Raw genomic sequence first — 18,027 nt, forward strand, 5'->3', positions numbered from 1 at the left:
GAAACATTTATCAGATGAAGTACATTCTCTTCTCTTTATAATCTGCTAAGAGTTTTTTGTTTGTTTAAATCATGGATGATTGTTTTCCGAATCTATTGAAAGGATCTCATGGTTTTCTTTCTTTTTCTCTGTTAATGTGGGAAAGTACTCACTGACCAATCTTGCCAACTTTTTATTTGCGCTGGGGCTTGCGATTCTGGTTCGATTCCACTAAAATGTTCTCTTGAACTGTGGGTCTGGACAGTAACATGCAAATTCCATCCTACCAGTACCCTAAAGTCACCCCTTCTCTTCAAACACATGCATTCCACGTTTCAGGAGCCTGCTCCAGGCTCCCGGTGAGGCTCAGGCCAATCCCTAAGTGCACTAGCCCTGGCTGGACCCTCTCTCAGCAGACCCTAGTGTTGCAAAGTCAACTGGGTGGGGAGGGTCAGACCAGCAGGTCGACACCCCGGCTTCCCATCCTACTCCACTACATCCAGGAGTCCTCTGAACCCCTGTCCCGCCCCCTGCGCGAGGCTCCTTTAAGAAAGCCGGCTGCTGAACGCGTCTCTGGGGCGGGAGGCAGAGGGCGCCAAGAATGCGGGACTCCGACGACGGGAGCGCGAAGGCTGAAGCTTCGCCGGTGGCCTCCCCCTCCGCGTCCCCCCAGCACTCCACCCAGGGTCCTCCCGCTCCCTACTCCCAGATCCCCGCCCCCCCTCCCCCCCCCACTTCGAAGGTCCCTCCTCGGCGGCCAAACTCCCTGCACCGCCACGCTCGCACCTCGTTGCTCCGCCCGCAGCCCAGACCCCGGCCCCAGCCCCCGCCCCACCGCCGGGCCGCCGGGCGGCCGTCGGACTCGGGCGGGGCCCCCGCAAGCCGCGGGCGGGGGGAAGGACGGGGCGCCCGGCGCGACCTCATCCACATGCAGGGGACGGCGCGGCGCGGCGGCCGCCAGGAAAGGACAAAAGCTGTTCCGCCGCCGGCCGCGCAGTGCCAGGCTCGCCCCGCCCGCCGCCCCGGTGGCCCCCGACGCGGCCCCCCTTCCGTCTGCCCCGCGGTCCGGGGCTCCACAGCCCTGACGGCTTCCGGGAGGAGGCAGCCTCTTTGGGACCCTGCACGCCCGACCTCCTCCACGTCCTCAGGAGCCACAGCCCCGTTCTCCGTGTCTCCTGGCCAGTTGAGGTGGCCCCATCTCCTTGAGGGGGCCTGGACTGCGGGGGCCCTTCCTTCGCCAAAGCCCTGAGTTCTAGTCCCCCTAGCCTCCACTCTCACCTGTGACCAGCAATCTGCAGATGGAACTTGCCAGACACAGCCCAGAGCCCAGCCGGGCGGGGCGGGGGCGGGGAGGTGGGGAGGTTAGGGCAGAACCTCTTCTGGGATTCTCTCAAGGCTCTGGATGAGGGTTGGAGGCCAGACTTTTGATGGTGGGTGCTTAGGGTCTCCTGACCCTCCGAGGGCTTCCTGGACGCAGCCCCATTCCCCCTAGAGCTGTATCTCATACCCCGCCATCACCACCCGGAGGCCAAGGAAGCATCAGAAAGGCTTTGCGTCTGGGCCCTGCCACTTGCTCTGTGATGCTTCTCACGCATCTCTGGGCCTCAACTTCCACCTGTAGAATGGACCCAACCTCCACCCTTCTCCCTGGAGGCGGGCACTCGGGGTCTGTGCCAGGATTCAAGGAGTATGGAAGCGCTGGCACACAGAGGGTCCCAGTAAACACACAGCTATTATTTTTGCCAACTTCCTCAGTCTCGTTGAGGGCAGGGACAGTCTTGCCTTTGAGCTCTGCTCCCCCACTCTCACCCCACGACTGGATGTAACTCCGGCAGTGGGAGGGCCTCTTCCTTCGTTCAACTGGAAAGTTCTTCCCAGGTCTGCTCCAAGTCCTCTCCTTCCTTCCCAGGCAGGGGGGTGGGGGCAGTTCCCTTTAAGGAAGGTGGGGGAGGGGGCTGCCGACCGGTCCTCCTTCCGCCCCTCCCTGGCCCCCGCAGCCGGGGGCCCAGGGCCCGGGCCCCGCGCCAGCGCATGCGCCCGCCTGTGGGCGCTGTCCGGGCTGCGAAGGCCGCGAGCGCACGGACAGACGGACGGACCGACGGACTGGCGGCCGGTCGGACACACTGGGCAGCGCGGGGAGCGGGGACGCGGCGGGACAGCGACATGGCCGGCCACACGCAGCAGCCGAGCGGGCGCGGGAACCCCGGCCCTGCACCCTCGCCCTCCCCCGGCCCGGGCCCGGGCCCTGGCGCCTCGGAGCGGGTGGCGCTCAAGAAGGAGATCGGGCTGGTGAGCGCCTGCACCATCATCATCGGTGAGCGGGGCCCGGGCGGGCGGGTGCCTGGAGTGGCAGGGCCAAAGGCTTGGGGCGCACTGCCGCCCGCCCGAAACAAGGAGCACCCCGCTCCCGGCGCCCCTATGATCTGAGACCGTGGGACGCGTGAGGAGATGCCCAGAGCACCTGTGGTGTCACCCCTCACACGGTGGCAGTAAGACTTCTTGTTCTCACCTCTCCTGGAGCCCCAAATGTTTGCACCTGAGGGAGGTACAGGTCCCATCCACCCCTGGGAATCCCCCTCCTGCCTTTAATTTGCTGTGGTTTCAGCAAGGGCAATTGCCCTCAGTCTTCTCATCTATGAAATGGAGGTGACTGTAATCCTGCCTTGAGTGCGGGAGCCTTGTAAGTACGGGGACTGGATAGGTTGACCCAGGTTAAGGCCCCAAGTTCTGGGCTGTGGCTCAAGCTGAGCCCCTACTGTGTGTGGGACCCAGGTGCCATACAGTGTGGGTGATTTATTCAAAAGCAGGATGCCCTGTGCGTAGACTGGACAGGTAGAGCCAGCCCAGTGGGGAAATAGGTTCAGAGTATGTAATTATTGCAGAGTTTGGTGGCAGGACCCTGGGGAGAGTCAGTGACTGGGAAGGCCAGTGATGGGGTGGGCACACCAAGCCTGCAGAAAAGCCACCTGCTTCCTGGGCAGGGATCCCAACAGGCACTCACATCCTCTGGGTTCATCTTTCCCACCTGAGAATGTGTCCGTGTGTCTTGCCCCTACATGGGGACTTCTGGATCAGCAGAGGGCTCAGGGGACAAGGCCCAAGTCATGCACACTGACTCCTCAGGAACTAGGTAACCTAGACCGGTGCCCGTGTCCACACCAAGTGCCTCAGAGACCCTCCTGGGAGTAGTCTGTTCCATCCCCTGTGTTCCAGGAGACAGAGTGGGGGGATGAATGATGGGGGTCTTGACTGCCCTCATCCTGCCTGCCAGATCTCCCCCTCGCCAGCTAGGGAGGCCTTGTGTACCCCCCTGCCCACCACCCATCCTCAGACCCCTGAAGATGAAGAAAGTTGGAGGCTCAGAAGGGCAGACTGGAGTCTTCACCTCCTCCTCTGCTGCCCCCACACTGGGAGCTCCTGAACTGGGGCTGGGATCTGGTTCGTGGCCATCCCCACGCTCACGCAGAAGGTTGCCCCAGAACGTAAGCCCTGTCGAGGTAGCTCCCCCATCTCACCCCCTTTCCCCTGGAATGGAATCTTCCAGGAGCCGCTCCTGCGACCTCGTTGCCCTAGGACGTCCCTGCCTGACTGTCTGCTGCTGGGAGGAAGTGTTGGTCCCAAGGATTTGGCCGGGATACTGGGTAGAGTCTTGCCTGGCCCACACATGATGGAGTCAAGAGGCTGGCTGTGTCTGGAGCCAGCTACAGTGCCAGGAAGGTGCAGGGCGCGACACGGCTCTTCCTGGGCTACCTCAGCTAAGCAGGCATCCTTGAGCTGTATTCCTACTCTGCCTCCTCCCGCACCCTATCTGCTTCAGGGCAGGTGGAGGCCGCTGGCTCCTCTCTCCTCGAAAGAGGACCCTGGTGGTGGCGGTGGGACCAGAGGAGGCCTCCTCCACTGTCACATGTCTTCTGCAGGACGGACCCCATAAGAATAGCCCCGTGCACCCCAGCTCTGCCCTTGTGGTGTCCACCCCCCCCACCCCGTTTCAGTCCATTCCTGCTGTTCCAGGTCCACTGCCCCCTTGGTCTCCAGACCTTGAAGACTGAGCTGGGGTAAGAGGTGACTTGGCCAAGGGTGGCCGACTCGGGAGGAGAACCCAGAAGTCCTGACCCCCAGCTGCGACACTCATTGGTGGTCCAACGACCCTGCTTGGGGAGCTGTGAAGGGTCCCAGAAGGCAGGAGACGGACGAGGAGAGAATGGATGTGAACCAGAAGGGGACGGGACATGAGGGAGGAGGCCTCTGTGGCTGAGTCAGGGTCTGCACGGCTCTTCCCACTTGATGCCCTGGAGACCCCACCCTCTCCCCCTCCCCATGCTGTTCTGTGGAGTCTATCTCACACATCTGATCCCACCTTCCTGCCCTGGGCCACCTGGTCAAAGTGAAAAATGTCTCCAGAGTGTCATATTTTAGCTTTAAAAGTCTTGAGGCCTTTATATTCTACTCCACAGTCTTTCTTGTTACCCGATCCCGCACTTGTTATCTCGTAAACTTCACATAGCCCCTTCCAGAAGATCCTATAATTCTCGTTCCTTGTACCCTCTGCCCTGTCCTAGGCTGAGGAGTGGGAGCTTTCGGGAATGGAGTGATATGGAAGGGCTCTGGGCTGGAGTCAGACTCCGCCCGAAGTGTGTTTAGGACAGCACCTCCTGGCCCCAGCAAGCACACCTGGAGGGGAACAGGCCAGTCTGGGGGAAAGTGAGCCAGTGGGCCAGGGGCTACGTGAGACACCACCATGTCTAATACCCATCCTGAAAAACACCCCTTACTACATCATGAAATCGTGTTCCCCCTTTATCTCACTTGATTCTCATGCCCACCTTGCAAGATGGAAGTGTTTATACCCATTCTACAGATGTAGAAACTGGGGTTGGAAGTTAAATGACACTTCTGCAGGCAGGAGACTTGGGACTTGGAACCAGATTTGGACCCAATCTTCTAATCCAGTGCCCTTCTTCATACTGTTCTGGTGCTGGGCAAAACTGGAGCCAGATTCAGAGCCCTTGATGGAAGAAGGTCGGGATTTACCGAGGATTTACCCGAGTCCCCCACTTTGTGATGGATGGATGGATGGATGGGTGGGTGGATGGATGAACAAATGGACAAAGGAATCTCCCGGGACTCCCCACTCCCACCCAGGACTGTATGTACAAAATCTCTTGTCCTGACTCAAGAACCTTGGCCAGCTGCCTCTCCCGATCCACACCCAAGGAATGGGCATGCCCAGGTCCAGCAGAGTGGGAATCACTTTGGGTGTGCTCACCAGGCTTTTTTGTCCTCCACTCTCTCCCTTGGACTCGGGTATCCAGCCCGTGCTCATGTTTATGTGTCAGGCTCAGGAGTGTTCAGGGACTCAGAGGCCTGCTTCATGAACCCCATCTCCTGCTCATCCAACCATGACCAGGCCCCTTTCTGTTGTCCCCAGGGCTGGTGGTGGCTGGTATGCTCAGAGGATGGCCCTCTGCAAAAGCCCAGCACCTCCTCATAGGGACCCTGAAGAGACATAAAGCCACACAAGAGCTTGTCTGTGTCTCACACCCCTGATTTACAGATGAGGAAACAGACTGAGGCTGCAACCAGCCCAGATCAGATGCCCTTGGTGCTCGGGATACCATTGGGGGCCAAGGCAGCTCAAGCTACAATGGGGGGTGGGGGGCTGCCAGCACTGGACACACTCATTCATCTAGTCATCACACTCATTCATCTAGGTACAGAACAATGCCAGACACTGTTCTGGGTGCTGGAGATACAACAGGGAATAGGACAGACAAAACCTGTCCTCTTGGAGCTGACATTCCAGCATGGGAGTGAAAGAGCAAATGATAAACAAGCTGAATGTTCGGCCAATGGGATAATGATAAGTGCTAAGATGACAAAATTAAGATAGGGGGTGGGGAAGATTGTAGGTAGGAGATGAGTCAGGAGTGGGAGGGGCCCAATTTGTGTGGGCCTTCCTGGCTACAGTGAGAACTTTGCCTTTTTCTCTTTGTGAGACAGGAGAGGGCTTTGAGCAGACGAGGGATGGGATAAGACAGGATGGGATGAGATGACATGGGGTGGGATGGGATAGGATGGATGGAGTAGGATATGGGATGGGAAAGGATGGAATGGGATGAGAAGGATGGGATGGGATGGATGGGGTAATATATGGGATGAGATGTGATAGGATATGGGATGGGATTGGATGGATGGGAGGGGATGGGGTGGATGGAATGGGGTGGGATGGATGGGATGGGATGGGATGTATGGGGTAGGATATGGGAGAGGATGGGAAGAGATGGGATGGATGGGATAGGATATGGGGTGGGATAGGATGGGTGGGATGGGATGGAATGGGATGGGATGAGATGGGGCTCACTATGGAGAAGCTGTGGGCAGCAGGGGTAGAAGCAGGAAACCTGGTCAGGAGGGTACTGAGTCACTTGGGTAAGATAGTGGTGGCTCAGAGCAGGGTGGTGGCAATGAGGTGCTGAGTGGAGGTTCGGTTCTGGATGTGTTTGGAAGGTGGAACCAAAGGATTTGGGATGAACTAGATATGAGGTGTGGGAGAAGGAGAAGAGTCAAGGGTGACATCAGGTTCGGGCCTGAGCCTTTGGGAGCCAGGTTTGCAATGTACTGATCTGGAAAGACTGTGAGGGAAGTAGGTTCTTGAGGGAAAGGGGTTGGAAGTCCAGAATCTCATTTTGACCATGGGAAATTTGAGATGCCTATTTGTAGAGTAATTAGTTGGGTATGCGGGTTTAGTTTAGGGAAGAGGTCCATGGTAGGCATAAAATGTGGGAGTTGCCAACAGAAGCTAGGGGACTGGATGAGGTCTCCGAGGGAGGGAGTGTGGAAGGAAAGGGGCCAAGGCCCCGGGGCTGAGCCACGGGCACTCAAAATCTGGAAGTCAGGAAAGAGAAGGACCAGCAGAGGAGTCCAGAAGGAGGAGCCAGCAAGGTGGGAGGAGGGCTGGGAGGCTGAGGCTGGAGGAAGGGGTTAACTTGCCAGATGCCACTGATGAGGCAGGTGAGATGCGGTTTGCGGGTGCGTGACTGGATCCAGCGTTGTGGAGCTCATCGGTGACCTTGACTCAGCCTGGAGATGGGGCACAGGCGAGGCTTCTTAGGTGGGGTCGGGCTGGGCTGAGCCAGGCAGAGAGAGCTCCACACTTCTGCTCATCCCTCTCTTAAAAGGAAAGTGGGTTAGGCCGGAAGTACACGCCAGTCATTTGGCAATTCCAGACATGTCCTGGAGGCATCCCCACTCACCTCCCTGGAGTTCTGCCAAGAACCTCAATGGGCACTTCTGTCTCCTCAGAGGGATGCCTGACACATGCTCATTAAGGACATTCATGTGTTTGGAGTCACGGGCTTCACCCAGGAGGACAGCAGGGTCCCTAAAGCAGAGCTCTGGCTACGGACTCCAGCATACAGAGGTCCCATGGGGATCAGGTCTCCAAAAGCCAGATTGGGTGGCCTGGGGTATCTTCAAGGTTGATGACAGTAGTGAGATCCATAAGCACTTCCTGGGGCCTCTGATGTGCGAAGCAGCGTGGGGGCATGCCTGCATCACTGCCTTTTCTTCCCACTTTGTAGCCAAGAAGGGTTGGAGAGGTGATGTATCTTGTCCACAGCCTCCCAGCAAGAGGGATCTGGGATTCGAACCCAGATCTGGGGATTCTCAATTAGTGCCTCTGCCTGTGGCCTCAGGGACCTACTGAAGGGAATTTGGAACTCCTTCCCAGAGGCCTCATGGGTCATATCCTAACGGGGAGGTGCTGAGACTCGTTGCCCAGGGCAAGGGAAGGAGGTCTGGCCTACGGCCAGCCCCTGATCAGGCCCAGGAGCCCCAGAGCTGTTCTCTGTCAGGCCAGCAGGCCAGTGTGACAGGAAGAACCCCCATTGTCAGCCTGCTCGCTAAAAGAGGCACAGATAGGCAAGGCGTATGTAAGATGACCTAGGCCCTGTGGGTTCTTTGTCCTTTGGAGGGGCTGAGGCTTCTCATCACAGACCCTACCCTCTGGGAACTCAGGACCCATGCAGGGTAGCCAATAATCACTTCCTGGCCATCCTCCATGTACCATGGGAGTAGAGCAGGATCCAGGTTATAGGGGCCAAAGTGGAAGGTCAGGGAGGGCTTCCTGCAGCTTCTGGGAAACTAGCGAGCTGAGGAGACACCTGACACGGTGAGGGACATGGGCCCCCGAGCAGACTGTGTTTCCTTAGGCCTTTGCAAATGTGCGGGATGTGTCCACCCTGCCCAGCAACGCCTCTGCCAAAGTCTGGGTTGAGCCAGCCCTCTGCTGCCCCCTAGCTCAGTGGCCTGACCTGGTGAAGGGGGAAACTGAGGCCCAGAAGGGCAGCACTAGCCTGAGGTCACACAGCTGACTGCTGAAAGTGTTTCTAGGGATGAGGGGTGGTGCCAGCAGCCTGGCCTGACGGGACCTCCCTGTCCCCCTCCCCAAATCAGACTCTGCACCTTCCACCCACACGCACCGAGGGCAGTTGGCTCTTTCCACCAACATGACCTCCACCGTCCACCCTTGCGACCTCCACGGTCGGCCACTGCCTCCCAAAAATAGGTCAGCGCGCACCGCAACAGCCAGAAGAACAATGGCCCTTTCTTCGTTCCTCCACGGAGCCGAGTAAGCCCCATCAGGCCAAACATCTTAATGTGATAAAAGCCACCCGGTGTGGGCTGAGGGAAGAGGGGCGGGAGGAGACTGAGGGGGGGCTTCCTGGTGGGGGACTCACATCCTCACCCACCTGTGCTGGCGCTGTGGCCCTGCGAGGACCCACTGGGTGGGTGGGACTGTGGAGACCCTGGAACCTGCATTTCTCCAGCCCACTGTCAGCAGACATCTGACCAGGCACATGGTAGTCTCTCCCTGCCCAGCCCATGCTCCCCGCTTCCTGCCCCTCCGCCTCTTTCTCCAGAGCAGGCTTCCCCAAGGTCTGGGCTTGTCCACTACTGTGTCCTGAGGCCAGCAAAGCTGATCCTGCTGGGCCTGAACACAAGGGCTGAGAAGGGAGGCCCGAACCCGCCACCACTGGGAGGGCTGGGCAGGCACCCCTGCCATATCCCTCACAGCTCTGTGGTCCCTTCGGCACGCCTCCTGGAATCATTCAGATGCTGGAGGCCCCACCCCTGCCCCCAGCGTCCTCCTCCTTGCCCTCTACTGCCCACCCAAGCCCACAGCCCCTGTGGATCCTTGCGGAGCCCCACCCAGCCCATGTGGTGCCCAGAGCAGCCAGTGGACTTCAGTGGGTTTTCTGCCACCTTCCAGCACAAACCCGGGGGAAGGTGCTAGAGGTTGTCCAGGCCCACAGGGAGAAGCCCGCAAAGACCTCAGAGGCACCAGCTGACACACATGTTCCGTTGAGCCATGTGGGGAGAAGTCCTGCACTGTAGGCTGAGGCCATGTGTCCAAACAAAATGATCCCCTGGCCCATCCCCCAGGGCCAGCATTGGAGTCTCCCACTACTGAGCATAGGCTAGTGATATGTCCCTTTTCAGACCCCAGCCTTGGAGGACAAGATGCCAGGTGTAGCTTCCCAAGGGCTATGCCCATGAGACCCTACTGTGCTGAACCGTATAGAGTGCTGGGGTCCCCATGGGCTGGGTTGCTCGGGTCCCTGGATGTCCCCAGCCTGAATGCACCCAGCTCCTTCCAAGGCCACCCAGCCCCCGCTGGCTTCCAACCTCACTGGCTTTTGGCAAATCCCACTCCACCAGGTCCTGAGAACAGAGGCCCTGCTGCCGGATAGAGCGAACCCAAAGACCCTTTAGAAAGCTGACCCAGGCCCCAGGCCCCCCGGGTAGATAAGGGAGGCGGCTCCTCTCCCCCTGGAAGCTGGCTGAGGGCACAGCTTACCTCTGGGGGCTGGGGGACAGGAATTCTTTCGTCCTTATCTGGATGTATTTAGGGCTCCTGGGATGTGACTGGAAAACCAAGTGGGGCACCGTGGCCGTCCAGACTGGAAATCTGTGTCGGCCGGGGGCGGGGTGGGGGGTAGCACCGTGGACAAGGAATGCATGCAGATTGGTGGCCACAGCTGTGTCCTTGGCCAGACCCGCCTGTGGGCCTGGCAGGTGGAACAGGCAGGCTCTGCCCTGATGGGTGTGCACTGTCCCACAGGACCTGGCAGGTGGGGGTGATCCTGTTGAGGGGCTGAGCCCCAGCTCCTAGCAGGGTTGCTTTTTTATTCTTGCGGCCTGCGCATTCTGGGATTATTTCCTCTTGGGCAGGCCCTTGTGCAAATCACCAGTGATGTGACCTAATTTATTTGCACAGATGGTGAGACCCAGGTCACCCAGAACGTTGCCCTTTTTGCCCTAACTGTCAGGGAGCTCACAGCTCAGTGGGTATTCGGAGCCTTGTTCATCCTGAGAACCTGCTCTGCAGACCACAGCTTGGCCCTCTGAGCATTTTGATTGAGCATTCCCAGACACCGTGAACCAACAGAGCACCCCCTGACACCCACCACACTCCGCAAGACTCAGAGTCATCCCCAAGGGCAGGGCAGGCTTCTGTGACCAAGGCAGATTCCACTGGCCTCTGAGCCTCAGAGGCTGGCCACTCCCCTCCTCTTCCAGGAGAGTCGAGTAGAGAAAGCTGCCCCACTTCACAGATGAGAAAATCAGTCTTTCAGGCCAAGGTATTGGTGCCACTTTGGACATCAGGCCTTTCACTCATCCATTAGTTTACTCAACAGCTGTGTATTGAGCACTTACTACATACAGGGAGTTGGAGGTGAACCCAAGCAGGTACGGCTGCAGAGAGTACACAGAACCACGCCAAAAATGCTAGGTACATCTGGATACAGCTGTAAGTGAGCAGAGGGCTTCCTAGATTCCTTGCCGAATCCTCACGATAGCCTCTTGTACAGACGGATCTTGAAAGGTGACCTGAGCGCCAGCTGGGCTTTCCCCTGGGATTAGAGCAGCGACTCCTCTTTGCAACCAGTAGGCTGTCTCAAGGGAGAGGCGGTCTGTGTCCAGACCCCAGGCTGGCCGGGTCTCTGCCAGCCTGCCCTTGCCCACCCGATTCCTTCAGCGACGGCTGCTGACCAACCCCCGGTCCTGAAAGTGCACCAGTTCTTCCCCCTCACCCCACCGGCCCTTGCCCAGGACCTGACACATTTTAACAGTGCCGGGAAACAAGGTCTCTTCAGAGTCTTTGTCCGCAGTCTGGGTCTTAGGTCAGGGACGAGCCCAGGAAGCAGGTTCCCTTTTAAGGAAAGGGGAGAGAGAAGATAAAGAAAGTACGGGACAAGGTCTGGGGAAGGACAGGACTGTGACATGGGAGGAGGACCCCAAACCAGCATGGTCAAGGAGGGCTTCGTGGAGGTGGTGCCACTCCCTGAGCTACTCCATGAGTTTGGACTTTGGCCAATGGGAAAGTAGCAGGACAGTGTCATGGTTAAGGTCTTGCTTTAGGAGGCCAGCTCTAGCCAGCAGGTTGGAGGCTGACAAGTCTGGAGCCTTCGGCCAGGGCCAAGGGGCTGAGCCTGGGCCCTGTGGGGATGCACAGGAAGGCTGCCAGTCCACCGCTCGGGTGATGGAGCTTCCTCGCCTGTGCTTCCCCGCCTGGTGGGAGTAAATGGGGTGGGAGTGGGGGGTGCGGAGGAACTCAGAACAGGACTCATCTCCTGAATTGCAAGGACAAGGCCTGGAGAAGGGGGGATAATGAGCCCAGAGTGGGGATTGCAAGGTCTGAGGTGCCCAGTGGCATCCATTTGCTTCCAGGCTCACCTTCCCCCTCCTCCTTCTCCAGGGAGCAGCCCAGGCTCCCTTCCTCACTGTAGCATCTGGAAGCCTGAGGAGAAGGCTGGGCTAAGGGGACCCCAGACCTGATGCCTCCCCATCTCTCCCAACCCCAGGGAACATCATCGGCTCGGGCATTTTCATCTCCCCCAAGGGGGTCCTGGAGCACTCGGGCTCTGTGGGTCTGGCCCTCTTCGTCTGGGTCCTGGGTGGAGGCGTCACTGCCCTGGGTTCCCTCTGTTACGCGGAGCTGGGAGTCGCCATCCCGAAGTCTGGCGGGGACTATGCCTATGTCACCGAGATCTTCGGGGGCCTGGCTGGGTGAGTCTGGGGCACCCGTTGGGTCAGTGGGGGAGGGCATGACAATCCGGAATGGATGGCCAGTGGGGCCCTGGACTTTGGTTTCCTCTTTTTCTCACATCTCAGGGAGATCATGGGGTGGATGGAGGGAAGGAGGTGGGGGTGTTGGGGAGCCTTCCAAGGCCACGGTGGGCAGGACACTCCGGCTGGCCCCCTGACCTCTCTGTGCTTCCTTTCAAATATTTCCTTAAGCCTAATCTGCACCTGGGTGAGGCTAGCAATAAGGCAAGGACAGCCTAGATTTTAGTAAACCCATATGTGTGTGGTGGGGGACAGGGGGCATAACTCCTATCAATGCCCTGCAAGAGCTCTCCTTTGAAGAGCTCCCCAGCATTCCTTTATGCACCAGTAAGCATTAGCTGAGCTCCTACTATGTGCTGAGGACCAGGGAGAAAAAGATCCATTCCTGCCCTCAAGTTATTCACAGTGCAGAAGGGAAAGAGCCCCTCTACACTTGATGAGGACCTAGATCCTTGCTTTGAGGGTGTGCTTGGGGGGCCCAGCAGCTAAGGGAATGGGTGTCACTACCTCAGAAGGTTTCCAGGGAAAACACATTTGCACCAAGGCTTGGAGGGTGTGCTCGACTATCTGGTGTGGCCAGAGGCAGGTCAGATCCATGGTAGGTGTGGGGGCTTGGAGGCGCTGGGGGAGCCTGGGGGCGGGGTGGGGGGTCAAAGCTATCGTAGTTGTCCAGCTGAACCATGCCGAGGGCCTGAATAAAGGCATAGGAATATCCCAGAACCTTGTAGGAGCTTAAATGCGGAAGACGCGGTGGCCAGTGTGGCATGAGGGAGAGGTGGGTACAGCAGAGGTGACACCCGCTTTCCCACTGGTGGGCTCCATTGACAGCAGTTCCCGGGAGGGGGAGGTTGGGGGTAGGCTGCCACGCTGGTGGGGTCTGCGGCATATCCGGGGAGATGATGTAGTCAGGCCTTGCGGGGCAGTTGTCCGGATCCCAGAGGAAAAGTCTAGGCTAAGTGTGCAAAATTTGGTCCTGAGGGATGTGGTCCAGAGCCTTTAATGGGGTAGTGGCAGATGGGGCCCTGGCAGGGCGTGCACACCCCTGTGGGTGTGCCCATGAGTTCTCTGCTCTGGAGAGAGGGTTCTTGGAGGCAACTGGGACCTGAGAAAGCAGAAGAAGGTGGGCGGGAGAGGAGGACCCAAGACCCTGCCCCAGGGGCACTTAGCTTCTAGGGTTGCAGACGCCACAGAGTAAAGGTGAGGACCAAGACGAATCTACAGAGCATGGTGGTCCAGAGGTCAGTGGTGTCCCTGGATGAGGCAGTCCCCACCCTCAAGGTCCAGGAGCATCCCCAGAGACAGGCCCTCCCCTGAGTGCAGGCAGGACCCCCCCGGAATAGGTTGGGCCTCATAGCCTGAGCAGAGTCCCTGCTCCCATGTGGGCACCCTGCGGTGCTGAGATTCGGGCAGAAGGGACATAAATCGTTCCCAACCCCCAGCCACAGCTCCTCGGAAGGTCCGGTCCCTCAGGGGTCACAGCTCAGAGCCAGCTACCTGCAGCCATAGGCTCTGCTGAGAGCTCCAGCCGGAGCCGTAACTAAAGGTTCCAGAACAGCTCCGGCTCAGGAAAACAGCCTGTGACCAGAGGCTAGATGGCCATTAGAAAGGTGGTTGGTTCCCAAGTCCTTTTGGACACCTGCCCAAGGGCAGCCCATAGCTGTTTAACTGTGCTGAATGCTGTCTCTGTTGAAGCAGTCCATTAATAGAGTGGAGACCCCAGCGGGGCCAGCCCTGCCTTCCTGGACCGAAGCCGGCATTGAGTGCCCGTGCCAGCCTTGGGTGCCACGGCCCAGGGTGCAGCCCTGCTCCCACACCTGCACCTGCTCGGCCAAGGTGGCGGGGAGGTGGGGTGGTGCGGGATGCCTGTGCCAGGCAGGCCCTCACTCATTCCAGCTTCCTGCTGCTCTGGAGTGCGGTCCTCATCATGTACCCAACCAGCCTGGCTGTCATCTCCATGACCTTCTCTAACTACGTGCTGCAGCCCGTGTTCCCCAACTGCATCCCCCCAGCTGCTGCCTCCCGCGCACTCTCTATGGCCTGCCTGAGTGAGCGCCCACCTTGGGGCCGCACCATGCCCCCTGCCCGTGTGTGGGAGGACTGCGGGGGCGTGGGGGGTGCCTCCAGCCCCCCGTGAGCTCAGCCTCAGGGGGTGGGCTTCTGGCACCCCAGCTGCTACAGGGGATGCCGCCCTCCTACAGCCTGGGCTGGACTCGGCTGAGGCCCACCCACCCACCCTCCTTTCCTCTCAGTGCTCCTGACATGGGTGAACAGCTCCAGCGTGCGCTGGGCCACACGCATCCAGGACATCTTCACCGGTGGGAAGCTGCTGGCCCTGTCCCTCATCATTGGCGTGGGCTTCGTCCAGATCTTCCAAGGTAGGGCCTGGGTGGGGCCGTGCACCAGGGTGGGGAGAGGACACTGACCCTTGACCTGTGGACCCCCCAGGACACTTTGAGGAGCTGACACCCAGCAATGCCTTTGACTTCTGGATGACACCCTCCGTGGGTCACCTGGCCCTGGCCTTCCTCCAGGGCTCCTTTGCCTTCAGTGGCTGGAACTTCCTCAACTACGTCACTGAGGAGCTGGTTGACCCTCGAAAGTGAGTAGGACACCCAGCCGGGCCCTGGGAAGGGGAGGGGTGCGGCGATGGGAGAGGCAGCCTCTCTGCACGGACCTGCTGCCACCTGTGGCTCAGTCTGGTCACCTGCCTGACCATGCTGCTGCCCCACGGGGATGGCTCTGGAAAGACAGCCGGGACACTGTTCCAGCCTGGCCCTGCTCTGCATGGCTGCGGGTGAGTCACGGCCCCTTGCCGGGCCTCAGAAACACTGAGTATCACTGTCCCACTGAAAATGGATCCAGCTATTTGCATTTGGCCAAAACTTACACATGTGCACATAACACGGTCCCTACTGATAAAGCCCACGTCTCATCCGATACTCACCCAGGGTCGCAACAGAGAGGAGTTTGCGCTGGGGCGGGGGCTGGGGCTGATAGGGAGTCCCAGGAGACCCCAGGTCTAGGGACTGGGCCCCGGGGGGATTTGGGGATCTTCAAGGCTGATTTTGGCTGTATTCACTTTTCTCTTTATGTCCTGACATCAGGCCTGCCCCTCAAGGTTTGATGTGTCCCCTCCCCCATCTGCCCTTCCTCCCACCAGCCCGTGTCCCAGCTGGGGCTGGGGGGTGGCAGGGAGACAGCAGTGCTGCCCCTTATCTGTCCCAAGTCCCCCAGCAGACCCAGGAGATGGAGACTCAAAGCTCCTCCCTCGCTGGGGTCCCTGGGTGGGCCCCATCTTCCAGCCCCCACCCCAGGGCTGATGCTGACACACTTCTCCACTGCCCCCAGGAACCTACCTCGTGCCATTGTCATCTCCATCCCGCTGGTGACCTTTGTGTACACCTTCACCAATGTTGCCTACTTCACCGCCATGTCCCCCCAGGAGCTGCTGGCCTCGAATGCAGTGGCCGTGGTGAGTGGGGTCCCACTGGTACCCGGCTCCCGCCCGTCCCGCCATGCCTCACGCACCACCTCTTTTCTGTGTCCACTCAGACCTTCGGGGAGAAGCTGCTGGGCTACTTTTCTTGGGTCATGCCCGTCTCCGTGGCACTTTCTACTTTTGGAGGGATCAATGGCTACCTGTTCACCTCCTCCAGGTGACTGGACTGGGTGGGGAGGGGTCAAGGTGAGGCAAGGCAGGTCCCCCTGGTGTGTGTGATCAGTACTGGGGGCCAGAGGAAGTCAAATCCTGCCAGGTGGGTCCCACCTGAAGCTGGGACAGTGAACTCCCCAGTAACAGATGTGATCCCAACTCAGCTACAGCAAGCAAAAGGGAGGCGGGCTAGACAGGGAAGAACTGGCCAGTGGGGCTGCTGGGACCCAGAGCATGGGTCAGAGGTGACAGCTCAAGAGGGGCCTCAGGTGTGGAGCTGAGGTCTGGGATCTGGTTGGTAGGGGGCCCAAGGCTGGGCTCATGGCCCCCACCAATCTCTGTCCCAGACTGTGCTTCTCTGGGGCCCGAGAGGGGCACCTGCCCAGCCTGCTGGCCATGATCCATGTCAGACACTGCACACCCATCCCTGCCCTCCTTGTCTGTGTAAGTTGTGGGACCAAGGCTGGCAGGGAGGGGAGCCGGGGCCACCCAGCAGTGTGGTAATGGCAGGGATTCCCACTGGCCCTGGGGGGCAGCCCACGGAGGGAGTGGGGAGGGCCGGGGCTCACCAACCTCCTGGCCTGAGCCGGCAGGCCCAGGACAGCCCACAGGGCTGACGGAGGCAGGTGGGAGGCCACCCTCAGCCCGGTCCTCTCCCAGTGCGGGGCCACAGCGGTCATCATGCTTGTGGGAGACACGTACACGCTCATCAACTACGTGTCCTTCATCAACTACCTCTGCTACGGTGTCACCATCCTGGGCCTTCTCGTTTTGCGCTGGAGGCGGCCAGCGCTCCACAGGCCCATCAAGGTGAGGCCTGGGGGAGGATGGGCTGGCCGGCGCTGTCAGAGCCGCCCCTTCACTCATTGGGCATGGGAGTGTGGGGTGGGGGTCAGGGTGGGGGTGGGAGTGATGACAGCATTAGGTATTCTGGCTTTGGCCACATGCTGCACCCTGCTCAGGGCTTTAAGTATGCTGATGTATTCAGCCTTCATCACAGCCCCACAAGGTGGGTGCTTTGAATACTCCCAGTTTACAGACAGGAAAATGAGGCTAAGACACAGAATTCCATGAGCACACACAAAGACAGAAGAGCCTTAATCAAGCTAAATGCAAATATTCTGTTTGCATATAAATCCTGGAGCTGGAGAAGTGCTCAGTGCCTAAAAAACATGAAACACTGAGAGAGAGAGAGAGAGAGAGACAGAGAGAGAGAGACAGAGAGAGAGAGACAGAGACCTTCAGCCAAATGCAAGCAGCCAGCAACACATAGTTACTGCATGGAACTCAGAGCCACCGAAACTTTGACAAACCCTCAACCATTTGGCAAAATGGCCATCCCATGAGTTTGTTTCTAGCATGTTTGGCTGCTGCCAGAGTAGGGGACCCTCAAGCCTCAGCTCCCAGGAAAGGGTGGCACCTCGGGATCCCCCTCCCCCCACCCCTGCCGGGGTGGTGGGGCAGGAGGGCCCAGGGAAGGTCCTGCGCCTCCGTTGGCAGTCCCGTCGCTCTCCCCCAGGTGAACCTCCTGGTCCCCATCGCATACTTGGTTTTCTGGGCATTCCTGCTGGTCTTCAGCTTCATCTCGGAGCCCATGGTGTGTGGAGTCGGCGTCATCATCATCCTCACGGGGGTGCCTGTTTTCTTCCTGGGAGTGTTCTGGAGAAGCAAACCAAAGTGTGTGCACAGACTCACAGGTGAGCCAGGCAGCCTCCCCAAGGTGGCAGGGCCGGGAAACGTGACCTGTTAGGGACTCGCCCTGGAGCAGGACCTCCCGGCAGTTGCGGTGACAACAGGGGGTCCAATTGCCACCCGACATCTCCCCAAAATGTGGCCCCGGGGTCCAGGATCCACCCAAAGGGAGCGGCTCCCTGAGGACCCCTGCCCCACAGGGTCAGATCCCAAGGTCTATCTGTTTGTCTCTCTGTCCTCAGAATCCATGACACGCTGGGGCCAGGAGCTGTGCTTTGTGGTCTACCCCCAGGGACCCCCTGAGGAAGAGGAAAATGGCCCGTGCCAGCCCTCCCCACTGCCCACCAGGGACAAGCCCTTGAAAACACAATGAGACATTTGCGGAGCCTGAAGCAGCTGTTTCTGTTTACATGTTGTTTATTGAGGAGGTGTTTTTGCAAAATAAGTTGGTTTTTTTTTTTGTTTTTTTGTTTTTTTGTTTTGTCCTGAAAAAAAAGAGAGAGAGAGAGAGAGAGAGAGAGAGAGAGATCTGACTCCTTTGAGTCCTGTGCTGAGAGAGCCCTGGAGATATT

At 58.9% G+C, this 18,027-nt stretch overlaps 1 protein-coding gene across 1 annotated transcript; it reads left to right on the forward strand.

Annotated features, from left to right (window-relative positions):
- Positions 1 to 2,010: 2,010 nt before the first annotated feature.
- SLC7A10 (solute carrier family 7 member 10) lies at positions 2,011 to 17,828 on the forward strand. The gene is made up of 11 exons (XM_047079326.1): positions 2,011 to 2,293; positions 11,847 to 12,051; positions 14,005 to 14,156; positions 14,361 to 14,486; positions 14,557 to 14,710; positions 15,460 to 15,583; positions 15,664 to 15,767; positions 16,111 to 16,207; positions 16,424 to 16,573; positions 17,283 to 17,460; positions 17,698 to 17,828. The coding sequence occupies exons 1-11, from the start codon at positions 2,011 to 2,013 to the stop codon at positions 17,826 to 17,828; spliced, it is 1,704 nt and encodes a 567-aa protein (XP_046935282.1).
- The last annotated feature ends 199 nt before the right edge of the window (positions 17,829 to 18,027 follow it).

Source organism: Lynx rufus, unplaced genomic scaffold (assembly GCF_022079265.1).
Source record: "Lynx rufus isolate CCGP_SWC_20201006 ecotype Redwood Valley unplaced genomic scaffold, mLynRuf1.p SCAF_16, whole genome shotgun sequence".
In the NCBI taxonomy this organism is placed as follows: domain Eukaryota; kingdom Metazoa; phylum Chordata; class Mammalia; order Carnivora; family Felidae; genus Lynx; species Lynx rufus.

What these genes read in the sequence shown, in the direction of transcription:
- SLC7A10 (XM_047079326.1), top strand. Translation starts at nt 2,011, where the DNA reads ATGCGCCCGCCTGTGGGCGCTGTCCGGGCTGCGAAGGCCGCGAGCGCA. An exon ending in CCTCGAATGCAGTGGCCGTG is followed by an intron (nt 15,584 to 15,663) that starts GTGAGTGGGGTC and finishes GTGTCCACTCAG; the next exon opens with ACCTTCGGGGAGAAGCTGCT. An exon ending in CGCTCCACAGGCCCATCAAG is followed by an intron (nt 16,574 to 17,282) that starts GTGAGGCCTGGG and finishes GCTCTCCCCCAG; the next exon opens with GTGAACCTCCTGGTCCCCAT.